This window comes from Paramormyrops kingsleyae, chromosome 18, assembly GCF_048594095.1.
Source record: "Paramormyrops kingsleyae isolate MSU_618 chromosome 18, PKINGS_0.4, whole genome shotgun sequence".
NCBI classification, from domain to species: domain Eukaryota; kingdom Metazoa; phylum Chordata; class Actinopteri; order Osteoglossiformes; family Mormyridae; genus Paramormyrops; species Paramormyrops kingsleyae.
The window spans coordinates 7,738,931-7,754,308 of NC_132814.1; the positions used below are offsets into that span (position 1 = coordinate 7,738,931).

Below are 15,378 nucleotides of genomic sequence, written 5' to 3' on the forward strand. Positions count from 1 at the left end.
GCCAGGTACAGCGGGGGCTGGACGACAGAGGCAGGGCATTCATGTGGCAAGAGCGACGCGAGAGCCAAAGTGAACGGGTACAGGCGAGATTTTAAAAAAGGTTGGGGAAGAGAAGATGGTGAACATGAGAGAATGAGGAGGGGGAAGGAAAGAAGAAAAAAAAAAGACTGCTGCAATTAGTTCTGATGAGCAGGTTTGCTTGGCAGACAGCAATGGAGGAACTATTTATAGGGACTGCTTCAGGACAAAACCTGTGAAGCAGCCATGCAGAGCAGGGAAGGGGATGGGATGGGGGGCGGGTAAATAAAAATACGCAGGGCTGTCTGTTGACGCCCGCATAGGGGAACAGGAGGGTTGTGAGCATTTCTGAGAGTCCCCTGCTGGCACTGATGCCCGACCCACCCTCTACCGTGCCAAGTGAGAAGAACAAGTGAAACGCTATCAGTCGCCCCCACGGCAGCCCAATCCACCACCCCCCCCCACCCACCCCCAAAAAAAACCAGAGCAGCTGCTGGCTGATTTTTATTTATTTATTAGCAGCCAGGTTTTGAGGAGCAAATTAGATTAACATGTGCAGGAGGATTGTGCTACGTGCCTCGACGGGAGAAGCTAATAAGAAGCGTCATTTCTGTGGTGGTGGTGCGGGGTGGGGGGAGGGTGTCAGGTAGGGAGGGGCCCGGGCAGGTTGTTTACTTTTACTTCAAAGGCCTCTTGTGGAAAAGAACCTCGAGTCCTTGTGAAACCTTTAGACCCAGCACTCCATTTCATGCAATTATTCACACCCCCCTGTAATTCCTACGGAAAGCAGCAGACATTACATGATCTCAGACCCCAAAAATGAGCTCTATGTGAACACATTAAGGTTGGGGGGGGGGGGGAGGGGGGGGAGATGGCAGACGGCAGTCACAAGGAACAGAACAGAAACCTAGGAGAAGAAAAGCGGCTAAACCGGGGGGGGGGGGGGGGTGCAATTCCCTGTGCGAATGTCTAAAGCAAGCTGGGGGGAATCATCAGGAAGAGCATTTCTGTCCAGCTACTGAATAGAGAGTGCTTGTGAAATATTCACCACGACAAACCAGTGTGAGGGGTGCATGTGAATGGGGGGGAGAATTGGAGGGGGGATATACTAGAGAGCCTGGCCAAATGGAGAGGGGTGCGGGAGAGGAGGACAGCCCTGTCTGAAAGGCCATGGGAGAGAGGGGGGGTGGGGCAGGAGCAAAAAGAGGACAGACTGTATCTGAATGAGTCAGAGTACAGAAGAGAATCTCAGCAATAATACAAATACACACACCTTGTCTGTGTATGCGTGCAGGTCTGGGCCTACAGGAAAACAGCAGCACTCTCAGACTGAGGCAGCACCATGTGGGTCCAGCGAGCAGGAACTATGCTCTTTGTTCTCTTTTCACACTTCAGCATGAATTATCTATAAATCGTGTCAACCATCACTGGCCAAATGAAAAAAGATGATCACGGTACGGACCTCCTTTCAGAAAAAACCCTGCCTTACCCCCCATCCCCCCCCAGACGGCAGCAAGCACAGCGTCCGCAGCACACGGAGACGTAACGGCTGCACAATAACAGATGTCCTCATTCGTCATCTGCGGTCCCCCAGGCCATCGGAGAGACCGGACGGGACTCATGTCGCCAGGGGTCCGAGTGGGGGAGAAGACTCAGCCCAGAATAGACCGGCGATAAATGGCACTCACCCACTTCTGATTGGGTGTCCCAGCCTGGCCACCCGAAGACACGACTGGGCAAGACACTTTAGTCTAGCTGACGCGCCACAAACGTCATAATGGTGGCCAAGACCCCCAACCTCTGTATCAGAAATACCCAGTCACAAATACAGATATCTACATACACCAGTGAGGCACTCGCATGCCAAGACAAGCGCAGAAACATATTAAAAAAAACAAAAAAAAACAATCACACACACACACACACAGCAGGCCTCCCAGCCGCCAGCGGAGGTGAAGCTCATCCGCTGCCAAGACTATATATACACACAGCAATTTGTTACTGTGAAGAACCCATCTGTTTCTTGGTACCTCTATTCTCAGAGGGCAAATTACGGCCAACGTTCAACATAAAACATCAATTTAAACCATCGGCTATTCATATTTCCAAATCGCTATTGAGAACAGAGGCATTAACGTCAGGCGGCGAAGGAAGTGTGCCACAGCTAACGGTTCGTCTCTCCTTTAGGTGGCAGTCTGGAAACACATAAGCGGTGGGTGGGTGGGGGTGTAAATAAATAAATGTGACTGTTTAACGTTTAATCAGCAGCAGCGGTCGCTCAACAGTAAAACCACAACCTTCCGAAGTCCTTATCAAAATGACTCTGTGAAAATCAGATCCCGACACGAGGTGCCGGCAGATTTCTCAGCAGTTTTATTTTCCTTGGCAGCCCTCACCCAGCCAATTAAAACAGGTGCCGTGTCCACAAGTCAAGCATTAACAAAGAACACGGCTGACCCCATCCAAACAGCGTTCGCGCCCCCCCACAACGACCCGGCCACCACTCGCTCCTCATGACAGGCTACGTCATCCAAGAGGCGGTCAGGCCGCGGTGGGATGCACCGGGCGAGTGGAGGGGGAGCTCAGCGGTGTCGGTGATCACAATCAATCAAAAGGAAATGATTTCAGAAAGGGGAGGCAACTGGAGAGCTTCAAAAATGGTACCCAGATCGAGAAGGGGGGAAAAAAAAATAAAAAAACTTGAGGTACGTTTACAAGACGTCACTTAAATATTCCTGTGCATCCAGATTTAGAATTGCTGGCAGCAGTTTTTATTTTTTTTCACGAAGGTTAAATTTATACACTTTTGAGGTCAGGAAAGACGCCAGTGGGAGAGCAGCCATATTCTCGGCACAACAGCCTGACCTTGTATCTTTCTTTAGGGAAAGAAAAGCTGGATTTAAAACTTGACGTGCAAGTTTGCTAGTAACTTGAGAGCTGCACCTTGAGACCGCCCAGCAAGTGAGCCAGGGAGGCGTGTCGGCCCCGTCGCCGCTGTCCGTCATCTCCCCAGACCACCTTCACTCTCCCTCACTCTCTCTCCCCCTTGCATGTGAAAAGCCAGAAGCTGCAACAGACACTTTAGCCCTGAAGAAAAGGGACAGCGACGCCTGGCTACAGCACGGACGCACTGACACGTCTCACGCACACCAATGACACGGGGATGAAGCGACGCACAGGGGGGGCACATGACGGTGAGGCACCAAAAACGATAGAGCCAGGAAAGGCCAGAAACACTATTCAGCGGAGGGCCAAGCCGCCTCAACGCCATTTGGGGGGCCAGGCGGTACAAGTGAGTGAGCGCGCTCACGCCGTTCCTCTTGTCCGCGGCACAGCAGCATTCGCAGACGGTGACTCATCGGGGCAGCATCGAGCGACGGCGGGAGGAGCGGCGCTGTCTTCTGGAAGACCTCCCCGTGGCCCCAAACTGCTCGTCCCGGCCCCGCCCCTCCACCCACTCCAGGGATATGCACACGCTTCGCTTGCTCCCGTGCGCGTCTCCCTGGCTGACGAACGGAAACAGTACAACGCCAACTCGAGCTGGTGTGCCGTGACGTGCACGGGGGGGGGGGGGGGGGGCATCCCGGTTCCATCTGCTCAGGAGCCAGCGGAGGCTCTGATGACAGGTCGGATTGGCTTGCATTAAGGGGTTAATGCAGAGACAGCCCACAGCAGCCCCTAGTCACCCTGCCTTACGCTCTCTGGGAGCAAGGAGCCATGTGACCCTGGACCCTGCTGCACTTCCTCAAGCACTCACAGGGAATCTACTGACACACACCTCACTCTCCAAAGGGACACCATTGGGGAAAATTTTTGGCATATTTACACCCTAAAACGTCTTTTGCCAGAAAGTGCAAACGAAGAAAGGTGCACATGCTTCATAGACAAGGAAAGCAGGTGTGAATGTGTCCAACACACACACACACACACACACACACACACACACACACACACACACACACACACACACACACACACACACAGGCAGTCCAAATGGCACTGAACAGAAGGATTGATGAGTTTTACTGCATTTTCACCGTCGCTTTCTTCAGGAGCACTCTCACGAGCTTAATCTCACCCCAAGGCCTTTGGCATTCGCCGTCACAACCCCGCCGAGGGGAATGACGTCCGTTTTGGTGGCGGCTGAAAAATTATCCGCAGACCACAGGTGACGAACCGGCAAGCCGGTCAGCAGAAAATCCAGAATCAGCTGAGCAAGTTCCCACTGACGAGGGACGATATTATCATTCGCAATCACAGAGCACCTTTATTCAGATCAGTTCCATTACACCGATAAAGCAAAACAGCATGCAAAGTAAAGATACGGCCCAGCCTTCGTCAGCAGCCTAACCACCCGAGATGCCCCATGACAGATGAGATGGAAACTCCATGGGATGGCCGCAGTCACAGATGTGGCTCAGAGCCATTGCTCGCTGGCACGGAGAGCCCCGGTGGGGTCAGGGTCGGGGTCAGTGAGCCGAGAACATGCAAAACCAGGCACTGAATCTAATCGTGCCAGGCCGAACTGGGGGGGGAAGTGGCCCAGGCACCATGGGGTCCCACCTGGGACATAGAGCCTTCAATGTGCTCAGCCACTCAGGTACACAATGTTAAAACACAGCCCTAGAGCTAAAGGTCACCGCATCAAAATAAATATGTTAAAATAAAAATCCATCTACAGTTGCGGATAATAAATACTTGTGAAGATAACCTGTTAAATACACTTCCACCCTTTCCCAAGAAACGGTCCTGAGCGGCCGGAAAAAAAAACAAATTAAAAATGACAAATTCCTGCACACCTAACTTCTCAGTGAGCAACAGCAGAGATTTCTAAATTATTCGGAAAGCAGCTTCCTATAACCGCTCATTTCGACCTTGACCTATGGAAGGTGAGTCTGCTGTGGGAGGACTGAGAGCCAGCAGATTACAGAACTGCATGCCCGGAGTTTTGTGAGCAGGAAAAAGAATGTAACGGTGCATTCGCCTGACAAGTGGCATTATTTTGCCGGCTTTGTTTTCTGCTTTCCCTTCCGCAGACACACCCTGAGGACCCAAGGACGGCTCCCCTCGTTAATCCAGTGTCACCAGCTGTAAACAGGCACCTTCCTTCAGAGCCCAGCCCCCAGGGCGCCCCACATCATTTACAAAACAGGATAGCAGCGTGGATTACAGGAGAATTAGCCCCACAGATGCATTTGACCGCCAAGACCCATCCCACGGCTTGCTGATACATCTCTTTGGGTTTGTGGCACAACAAAGGTTAGCTTCCTTCAGGAGGCTTGGGAGGGAAACCTCTGGAGATGCAATCTGCCCCACCCCCAATCCGCAGCCCCCCACCACCCCACCCCCCAGCACAGGAGGCACGGCATGGGACCCCTTGAGGGGGCTCTCTGACGGCAGCCGCAGCAATGAAAGGAGCAGGGAAGCAGAGGCGGCTGTTGACTGGGCGTAAGCGGATCCTGTGTAAACAGAGCGCAAAGGCTGCCTGGGGGGTGGGGACGACCTTGACGCTGAAAGCCCGCCCTGATACCCGACACCAGCCTTGCCCACTCCGCCACCCTGCCTTCGGCCACCCACAGAGTAGTAGTGCCTGGCTGCGGCCCCACACACACACACGCCCTCCTGGAGAACACACAGGCAGAAACGAGTAGGGAGGGGGACCCTTACGCGATGAGCTGCTATCAGCTATGCCAAACAGACTGGGGCCTTCGCAGAGACAACAGCCATTCCTACCACGCATTATTTAGATGTGAAGCCGGCTCACTCATTCAAGAATAAGAGCCTTTACTTTCAAACTAAGACCCACCCCACGCCTTAAAAAAAATGGCTGGGGAAATCATTTTCAAACAGGCAGCTCCAGACTCCCAGGAGAGTGCTTTGTACCACTGATGGGGAACTCCTTGGCGGAAGACATGGCGGTCAGCTGGCCCAGAGGACGTTACCCTGGATTGGCCATGGTGGTATGGGGGGTGGGGGCAGGAAGGTGGGGCCTGGGAGCCGTGATTGATATGCAGTCAACATGTTCAGACGTAGGGAGACTGATGGCAGCCCCAGCCCCTATCCAGCGGAGGCCAGCCAGCAGAATTCCAGGGGGAGCCCGAATCCAATTCCTCAGTCTTCCCCCAGCATTACGCACGGAGAGGAAGCATACTCAGTCCCCCCCTCCCGCAATCAGATGTGCAGACAAACAGGGCCTGCCTTGTGATCATTACTCCAAAATGTCCTGACCTCTGTGTGGCTCTGTCAAAAATCAAGCTGAGCTTCTGAAACCTCAGGAGTGCAAGCAGGGTGTGGAGAGCTACAAAACGCTCCTACAAAGCAGCACTTGTCTCTGCAGCAAGCGTGCACAGAGATACACCACCAGTAATGAAGGCCACTGCCAGTGAGCAAGCGATCAGGACACCGTCACACCTGGAATAACCAGGAAGAATACAAACGGACTACAAACGTCAGCCTCAGAAGCCTGAGATGCAAAGTAACCTTTGTGCAAAGCAACATGCATTTCCTCTTATTATTCACTCACACTGTAACATGGCGACCTTTTAGCAGCACAGTTCACGCATGTAATAACCTAGAAGTGGATACCCACACCCACAAGCATACAGACTGGAGAGCTCTTTCACTGCGTAGTGACAAAGGCAGAATTTTGATGAGACAAGCAGGGTCCAGCCTGAAGCCTTCAACTATCGCTATCATAGACCACACCAGACGGGGAACCTGAGCAAAGGCCAGGCAGTCGGTGGGGGTGGGGGGAGTGACGCCAGCCTGCCCTACGTTTGACTCTGCTCTGGGTCACGGGGTCAGACCTTGTGGGGGAAGGCAGTGGGGGCAACCAGCCGTAAACCCCTTATTCTCATTAAGGGGGAGTATTAAATATCTATGGCCTTACCTGTTACAACATTGTTGACTTTGGGTACTAGAGACCATATACATGCCTATAAAGCTAATAAAGTTTTCAGACTTAGGGTGGGGGGAGGGTATCTCCTCAAATACCACCCACTTTAATGTTGCAAGGGCAAAGAACTAAACTTTTCAAGAAGAAAGAGGGCATCATCAGCTCTACTGACAAAATACATAAATTGTATCTTGCAAAAATGCAGAATGTCCTTTTTTCATGACAGAAAAAAGCATGATTAGCCATAGTAAAATGGAATGTTTTTCTTACTTGTCCAAAATGCACCGATAACATGCTTGACACGACAAAAAAAAATTGGCCCTAATTATCCCATATTGAGTCACATTTAATCACGATTATGCAAAGTCTTTATGAAGCATCAAGATGGTGGGACATCAGAGTTACTAAGAAAAGGCAGCATTCAGGCCTCAGTGGAGAATGGACCCTTAATACCATATAAAAGTGTAGAGTGAAGCCCAGCTCTGCCGACTTGCCTTTCAGCACAGACTGGTGACTAATCGATGGCCTTTTCTACACAGGCCGTCCAAATGGTTTATAACTGCCGTGATCAATAGGAAGCGTACGAAGGGGGAGTAGGGGTTAGGACTGGAAATACGAGATTCCAAACAGATTGCCGTGGGAACGGTCAGTGAAGGACTTGGTTTATCAGAGGAATCTCCATGCCTTTGAGCCCTGCAGGAGACCCATAGCGTGGCAAATTCAGATTTACAGCTGGGCAAGGGAGCAGGGTTATTCCACAAAGGCCAACGGACTTTCAGATGCAGGTCGGTTTAGAGGGCAGGTCCACTGATCTAAGGGACGACCTTGCGACATAAGCTACCGCGTTCGAAGACAGCCACTGACAGCAGGTCTAGTCTGTTCACGTATCTGCCCCTTATTTAAAGCGCCGGTTGTGACACCAAGAGATACTTACTAACTGTCCACTGAAATAAGGTTAGGGCAATCACAGTTACAGATATACCTTTCTGGGAGAACAAAGCTGGTGCCGCCTAGCACTGCCACCCTGCTTTTACAGAGTAGTGGGGGAGCGTGCAGTCAAATTTGACTCCCTCAACCTCCTATCGTACCCCATACTCCTCTGAAATTCCTGAGTCAGAGCAGATTACAAAGAAACAACTCTTAAATCAACGGTTTGTTTTAGTGAGGCATCCATGCTGGATTTTCTCACTGTCTCACTGGTAAATATCCCAGCGTTGCATTTAAGAGGGCTATAATTAACTGTGCAAGACGCCAGTCAGCCAGTCAGCGGGCACAGTGCCAGCAGATCAGCCCTAATTACTATATTCACTTCGTCAGGAACGCTCATTTGGCTGGCCGCTCAGATTCGCCCTGGCAGCTGAGCAAATCCCACGGCGTCGCTCGGCACGTCCCCCACCGCTCTGAATTTCGGCGAACGAGACCGATGGTGAGAGCCGGGAATGTCCCGGGTCAGACACCTTAGGAACCCGGAGAGGTCTAGGAACGAAATGCGACCAGGCCAGCAGTTCTGCTCCAGTTGCAGGCTCATCAGCCACCGTTACTTTACAGTCAGGCTGGTGAAAACAGGTGCGAAGTCTTATGAGGAAAAGAGTTACAGGGACAAGCTTCTACAGACTGGACTCCATCGTAAAGGCGTCAAACCATTAGGCCTAGTGTAAGTGTTGCTAAGAAAAGGCTGCTTGCTTACACTGGCAGAATAAAACTGCACAGAGGTCATGACCCATGCTTAACTAAAGTGAGGGGGGAGGGAGGGGGTTCAGATCACGTTTTCGACATCAGGATAACATTTCACAGGCAATTTAACTCGCCTGCATTCAAGGCTTCACGTCGCCACGAGAGCAAGATTAAGCTGAAATGTCATCCGGGCTGGCCAAAGGTGAAGGATGATCCCACCACACCCCTCCACCCAGCAGGTGCTGGCTGACCTTCTTTGAATGGCCGCGACGGGGCGGCTGGACGCCGAAAGCCTTTGTCTCCCCTCAAACGGTCAAGGTGTCCCCGCCAGCAGGGAAGGCGGTGGCGTAGGCGACAACTGACAGCTGGCCCAGGCACCACTCTTCCGGCATCTGGCCCGAGCGCTAACGCTTCCCTAAAAAAGCCTCGACTCTCAATTATGGATGGAGTGGAGCCGAAAGGGAGGCGGCAGCAGCAGAACGGAGCAACGCCTAAATGAGGAGGTTACTTATTTTATACACTTTTATTTTTTAAACAGAGCCCTGCAGGGAGGTGTAGGTGAGTGCACCAGTGCATAATGTTCCAGAAAAGGCTTCGGTAATAAGCTGCAGTCTCAGAAGAGGTGACGTTTTACGATAATCAGAATTGCAGAGGAAAGGTAACATTTACCAAAGGGCAGAATATCTTGCGTGTTCCTTTACGACATACTCACCATACCCACACAATAATGGCCACCAAAGGTAGCCCACAGCCTTGAGGGGAAAATCATGACCCTTGACGGGTGCCGCCTGCGCAACAGTGGACCTGCGATTCTGCCACAGTTGCGAGGGTAAATGGGGGGAGGGGGCATATCGGTGGAAGTGCAGATGGATGGGCAGCATACACAGCTCTACAGTGAGGGCGTTACTCGGAGACAGAGCGAGCTCCGCAGTAATTAAGGCAGATTTCCAGCTCGAAGCGACAGAGGATGAAATTTCCTCCCCTCTGCCGGAACCCCTTGATGTTTTTTCGTACCTTCAGTTCTGGGCAGAGACGGCAAGATCATTTTTTACAGTGTTCACAGAATCCCCGAGAACAGAGCCTCCCAGCCAAAACCCCAGAACGATTAATTTAGTAACGGGTTATTAAGCTCAAACATAAATTGCAGCCCTGGACATTTTAAATGGAAAAAAGAGCCTGATTTATTGGGGATCCGGAGACAAAACAGTTTTTTTTTTATTTTCCATTTATTCGTCGACACTCTTCGGTGCAGGAACTTTGTAAAGAATTTGCAAAGATAAAAAAAAAAGGGAAAGAAATTATGGTGTGGAGGAGGCGCAGTGGTCTCTGATCAAAGATCGACACGTCACTCCTAGTTCGTAAAAGCACCGCACGGAGACGAGGCTGCCGAGGCAACCTCTGCACGCCCGCGGGTATCCCTGTGACCTGCTCGCCTAGAGGAATGTCTGCAGACCCATGAATTTCCCTCATGAACCCATCTCTATGAGATGTAACAGCAGGATTGCCGGTCAGGGACGAGCCTCATAGACCAGTCCGTGAGCCACCCGGGTTCACAGACAGCATTGGGTTGAAATGGCACTGCTTGAGCAAAAGGTGCTCACTTCTGCTTTGCAAAATGAAAAAGAAACTGGAAAAAAAATAAATAAATCTACAAAAAACTTAGAGATCTTCCAGTTTCTCACTTTGAGGGCTAGGCCATCATCTCCCAGTTAAATCTCTGGAAAATGGCAGCAATTTCACCCTGACTAGAGTAAAAGCTTCTCCACCTCCAGCCTGACACCTATGTTGTCTTTCCATAGGCCCTGATCTCCCCCCGCCCCCTAAAAGGAAGAGGTTGCCTCGGGCGGCTACTTTTAAAGAAACTAACATTTGCTGTTCTTCCATTTGTCAGGTCCCACATTACAGTTTTACTGCTAAGTGAAAAAGAGTTAAGAATAGTCCATCTAGTCGGATAATATATATAACCCCAGCAAAATTACATTTATTCTCCGAGGAATTTATACACCCTTGATTTAATTACTGACAATCTCCACATATTTAAAATGGATTCTAGTCTTTTCCTCAGGTGAAGATATGAAGGCTGCTTTCTGAATAACTGCAAAGCCTGGTGCTTGATCGCCACTGAAATTAGACTCAAGTGATTTCACTCTAGGGACTGAAAACAACCTTCAAGGGTCACAATAACTAAGCAACAGCTAAGCTTGCATGTAGTACAATTAGCCCATTTAGATCTGCTTGTAAAATTTTAGATTAACTAATAGTAGCATTTTTACTGAATCGACTCAGCTTAAGCATTTTGGTCAATCAAAAGGTATAATAGCAGAAGCGCTCCAGAGACTTGGAAGGGCCAGACTGCGCTATAAGCACACCTCCATGGTGTTTCTTGCCACTACGACAGGCATTTCAAAATGGTTCATTTGGAAGCTGAAATGGAAACATCTGAGAGATTAAAAAGGTATTTGCGCCCAGGACCCAGAGGGCGCAACGCCAGAAGATTTGTGCCAGAAGCAGAGCGGGGAGAAAAGACAGACTGGCAGTAGCCCTGGACTTAAAACAAAAAGAGTAAGGTGATTCACAATCTGGAGACCTTCATTCTGGTTCTAGTGATGTCAGACAAGCCTTCCCACAATCAGCCTCTACCATCCGCTTGCTTATGCCGATGCCCCAAATTTCAGCCGATTACACAACTGCACAGTTCTGAGATCGCCTGACCCTAATTAAAGAGTGCTCCTGCGATAAGCACCGTGAGTTGCAGAACTCGCACCGTTGTGCCCCCCACAACAGAAAGGATGAGACACATTGAACCCTTGGCTCTTCAACAGAATGGGGGGGCTCTGTTTACCTCTATTAAACTCATAGCCTCCCCTGCTGTTTTGGACAAATGCACATTAGCAGGGCTGTTGCTGACACAGCAGGGTGGGGGTGGGGGTAAGTCCAGGCATGGACAAGGCCAAGCAAAAGTAATTTTCTACACTATAAAAGCAGAGTGCTGGACTAAAAGGCCAGACCTGAGCAATACCTATTTTTGAATGGGAACTAAAGTGAAGACGCACCAATGTTACAGAAACTACTGTACAGCTTGATGTGAACAAGAGAGGTGATGAGGCTAATATTTACGGAGTAACACTCAAAAACACATCACTGGTGCTCTAAAGAAACACATGGAACAGAATACAGTGCTGATTCCTAACATACACTCTCACAATGCATTGCCAAACATCACCTCTGGTAACAGTGCATGCATCATACAATGACAGTAACAAGACGTTTTAGCATAATGGCTTTATGGCTGGCTAATGCAACACGGATAGAATATACAGACCAATGTTAGGTTTTTACAAACCATAGAATTGGGTTTGCAATTCTATTAGCAAAAGGTTCTTTTTGTGGTAGCACAGTTCTCCATCTATTAGGTCAGTAAGGTTTGATAAATGAATTGTCTTAATTACACATGAAATCAAGTATTATTGAAAATAATCAAAGCAACAGGAAACGAGCCTCTAAAGGAGCACTTTCCATAGCCCATGTAGCTGTTTTAACATTGGGCCAGCAAACAGAATCACTTTTCAGCACTTGTGTCTTATTTTGATGCAAAACAAATACTGACCATTTAAAATATATAAGTATGCAATTTAAAAGTAACATACATCTATGAAATATTGGAGTATCCTTTATAATCCAGGTAGACATCTTCAATGATCAACATCAGCTTCATTTTACACCTTCTATGCTCTTAATGGCTGTTAAAGCAGCATCTACTGAGACAGATTCATCCACAAAGCTGTATACAGCAAGTTACAGTGTTTTGCAAAAGGGTCAGCAGGATTGATTCTGAGAAGGGGTACACAGGTGCTGCAGCTAAAATAAGTAAAAGTCCAGACTGTTTTAGCAAAATATTTTTCAGCACAGAAAAAAATAGCGGCTGCCAGCTTAGGATGGAGGATTTACGTAGAGTAATATTTTTAAATATTTAAAATAGCAACGAAGAACTCCTTTTGTTAATGCTTCCAGAAAGCAGTGAGAATTTGAACATGTAAATTGCGAAAAATCAAACCTTTGGGTATATTGGGGTGGCATGTTTCTTAGTGACACACTTGCCTTTCCATTTCCGTGAGTTAAGATGCCACAAATCACACTGCACTTAAATACCCAAATATCAGTCTGGATACACTTCACCAGGGAGGATGATTTGCTTCGCTATTACCAAACTAGTATTTGCCTTCCCCAGAATCCCCCAGTACTGGCTGCTCCCTGGTGGGCAGCCAAACCAGCAAGGCAGCAATTTCCGTGTCGTAATGCCAGCACTGAGAGATGGACTCTACTGGTCACAGGAGTGCACAGAAGAAATGGGGGGAAACTGTTCTGACTCATTTAGAAAACACACAATGCCAAATATCAGTGACGAGAACTCAGATATACACTAGTTAAAAGACTCTAACCTTGCATGCAAACATAGCGATTATTAAAGATCTTTTTCAAATGTGCCCTTTAAAAAATGCACCTTAATGCAGGTTGAAACATGCTAACTTGACGGAATGAGAGAGGTACAGATGAATAGAGGCTCTGATGGCGTCTAAACATTAAATGTGGTCAAAAGGAGCCCAGGTGAGGGAATTGTGCTTAAAAAATGTCTCCTAGAGAAATATGTCCACTTAATGGGAGCTTTTTATTTGTTACATTCTGTTATAGTAGGCATGAAAATGGCAGAGCATCAGAAGGCCTACATTAAGGGCAGGGTGGGTCACTGTTTATTCTCATCCTATACAGACAAGCTTTCCAGCTCACTATTAGGAACATCTCCCTAACCAGAAACTCAAAACAGGCAAGTACAGAAGGCACGGGGAAAAAACCTATATAAGCTAAGGAGGCCATCATTAAAGTCACCCATGAATGAAACAAATACACCACGCGGATAACAAAGAACACCTAACCAAATGGGCGAGCTATTTTAACTGGTCCATTAATATGGAATTGGTTCAGAGTGTGGTAGAGACAAAAAAATATGGGATGGATGGCGTGTCACCATTGTGTTTGTCTATACGTAAACATGATCACACAATCACCAACGCAAATCGGCTGGAGGCGCAAGCGGCGACAAAACCATTGTCTCATTCGCTCTACCAGGCGCCACCTCGATGCCCCAGAGGCGAGACACGTTGCCGGGGGATGACAATGGCAGCATTGACGCGGGATATCCCCAGACACATCTGCCGGGACGTGATGCAGCATACGCGTGCGGCTGGCTCTGCACGGCACCCGACCGGCCGACACTCACCTCTGGGGTGTTTTTCTTGAACTCGCGGCTCTGGTCGATGAGCTTTTTCCTAGACTGTTCGCTCTCATCCTGTCGGTTGGCTAGCGCTGTGGCGGTGGCGTCGAGTTCTCGCTGGGGGGGGACAACAAGATAATTACACAGGGCCTGCGGGGGTGGGAGAGGCTGTGAGCTGCTTATTTACATCCAAAGACAAACATTAAGCCCCTGGGGGCCTCCATGCTGGTGGGAAGAGTCAGGTTTGGGGAGTGAGTCACATAGGGCATCACATCTCATAACAGCTAGAGCACACCTAGCCATCATTACAGCGCTGCTGTAATCATACATCACACTTCCACACACATGTGTTTTCCACCAATCAAGGAAAGAATCACTCAAACACTTTTGGTCATGCTCCATATACCATCAGCCCTTCAATTCAAGTACAAGTGGTAGTCACACAGAAAAAAACCTGGTGATCATCAATATGCCTTACTCGTACACAGGTTTCCTAACATGATGATATTCACGACACAGCGTGGACACAGACAGCCTAACCAACATGGCTGACACGATGAATAACAGGTGCCACATGGTGCTGGGGCTGCAGGCCGGCTTTTGGCCGGCCAGGGACACGCAGAGTCCCCGTTCGCTCTGGGCCGCTGACATCTGGGAGCCAGATGCAGGAAACAAATCGAGTTAATTGGGCCACGACACAGACAGGCAGGCCCAGGCCCTTGTGCACAGATGCGTCGGGGGCTGTGCTAACCGTTGACAGGACTCCCCAAATCCCCTTCCCATTCTGCTGTCCTTGTCGACGCCTCATTACTGTCCTTCTTCACAAGGCCAAGCAAACTTCTCACTAAACGCTGAAACTCAGCACTGGTAAACACCCTCCCCCAGCTCCACCCATACCCTTGCCCCCTCTACCGAAAATCTATGTCTCTATTCAGCAGGCAAGGCTGACCCTCTGGATAAGTTACCATACAAATGATTTATACGTCATGCATCCATCGTCCAGACACTTCTCCTGTGCACGGTGGGGGAGGAGGCCTGAATCCTATCCTAGAGAGCACAGGGCATGAGGGGGGGGGGGGGGTACATATTGAATGGGATACTAGTCCATTGCACGGTGCACACATTCACATATTGTATGCAATTTAGAAAAACCAGAATGTTTCTGAGCTGCAGGAGAAAACCAGAGCATCTGGAGAACATGCAAACCTCAGTCACAGAGTGGAGGTGCGTTTCTAACCCCTAACCCTGAAGGACTGAGGCAGAATACCACACACTGAGCTACCAGTCTGCCCAATGCACACAAACATAAGAACCTACATACAATATTAATATATCATCAATGGTCAAAAAGCAGACTAGGTTAATCTAACCTCACAGATAAAATGACTGACCATGATGCATGTCGTTTGTATGAAATTTGATGCAATATGGTCAACACGTCATTTAAAAAAAAAAAGAGAGAGATTCAGCAGTTTTAACTTACAAAATGTTTTGTGCCTATACAGGCATACATTAGAACAGC

At 49.1% G+C, this 15,378-nt stretch overlaps 1 protein-coding gene across 8 annotated transcripts in view; it reads right to left on the reverse strand.

The window, feature by feature from the left end:
- The window catches only part of cux1a (cut-like homeobox 1a), a 128,261-nt gene that overhangs the window by 76,326 nt on the left and 36,557 nt on the right, over positions 1-15,378 (reverse strand). For all 8 annotated transcript variants that reach the window (XM_023819420.2, XM_072702362.1, XM_023819416.2 and 5 more), the window contains one exon: positions 13,863-13,973. In XM_023819420.2, coding sequence (XP_023675188.1) covers positions 13,863-13,973 — 111 coding nt within the window. The remainder of the gene's footprint in view (positions 1-13,862; positions 13,974-15,378) is intronic.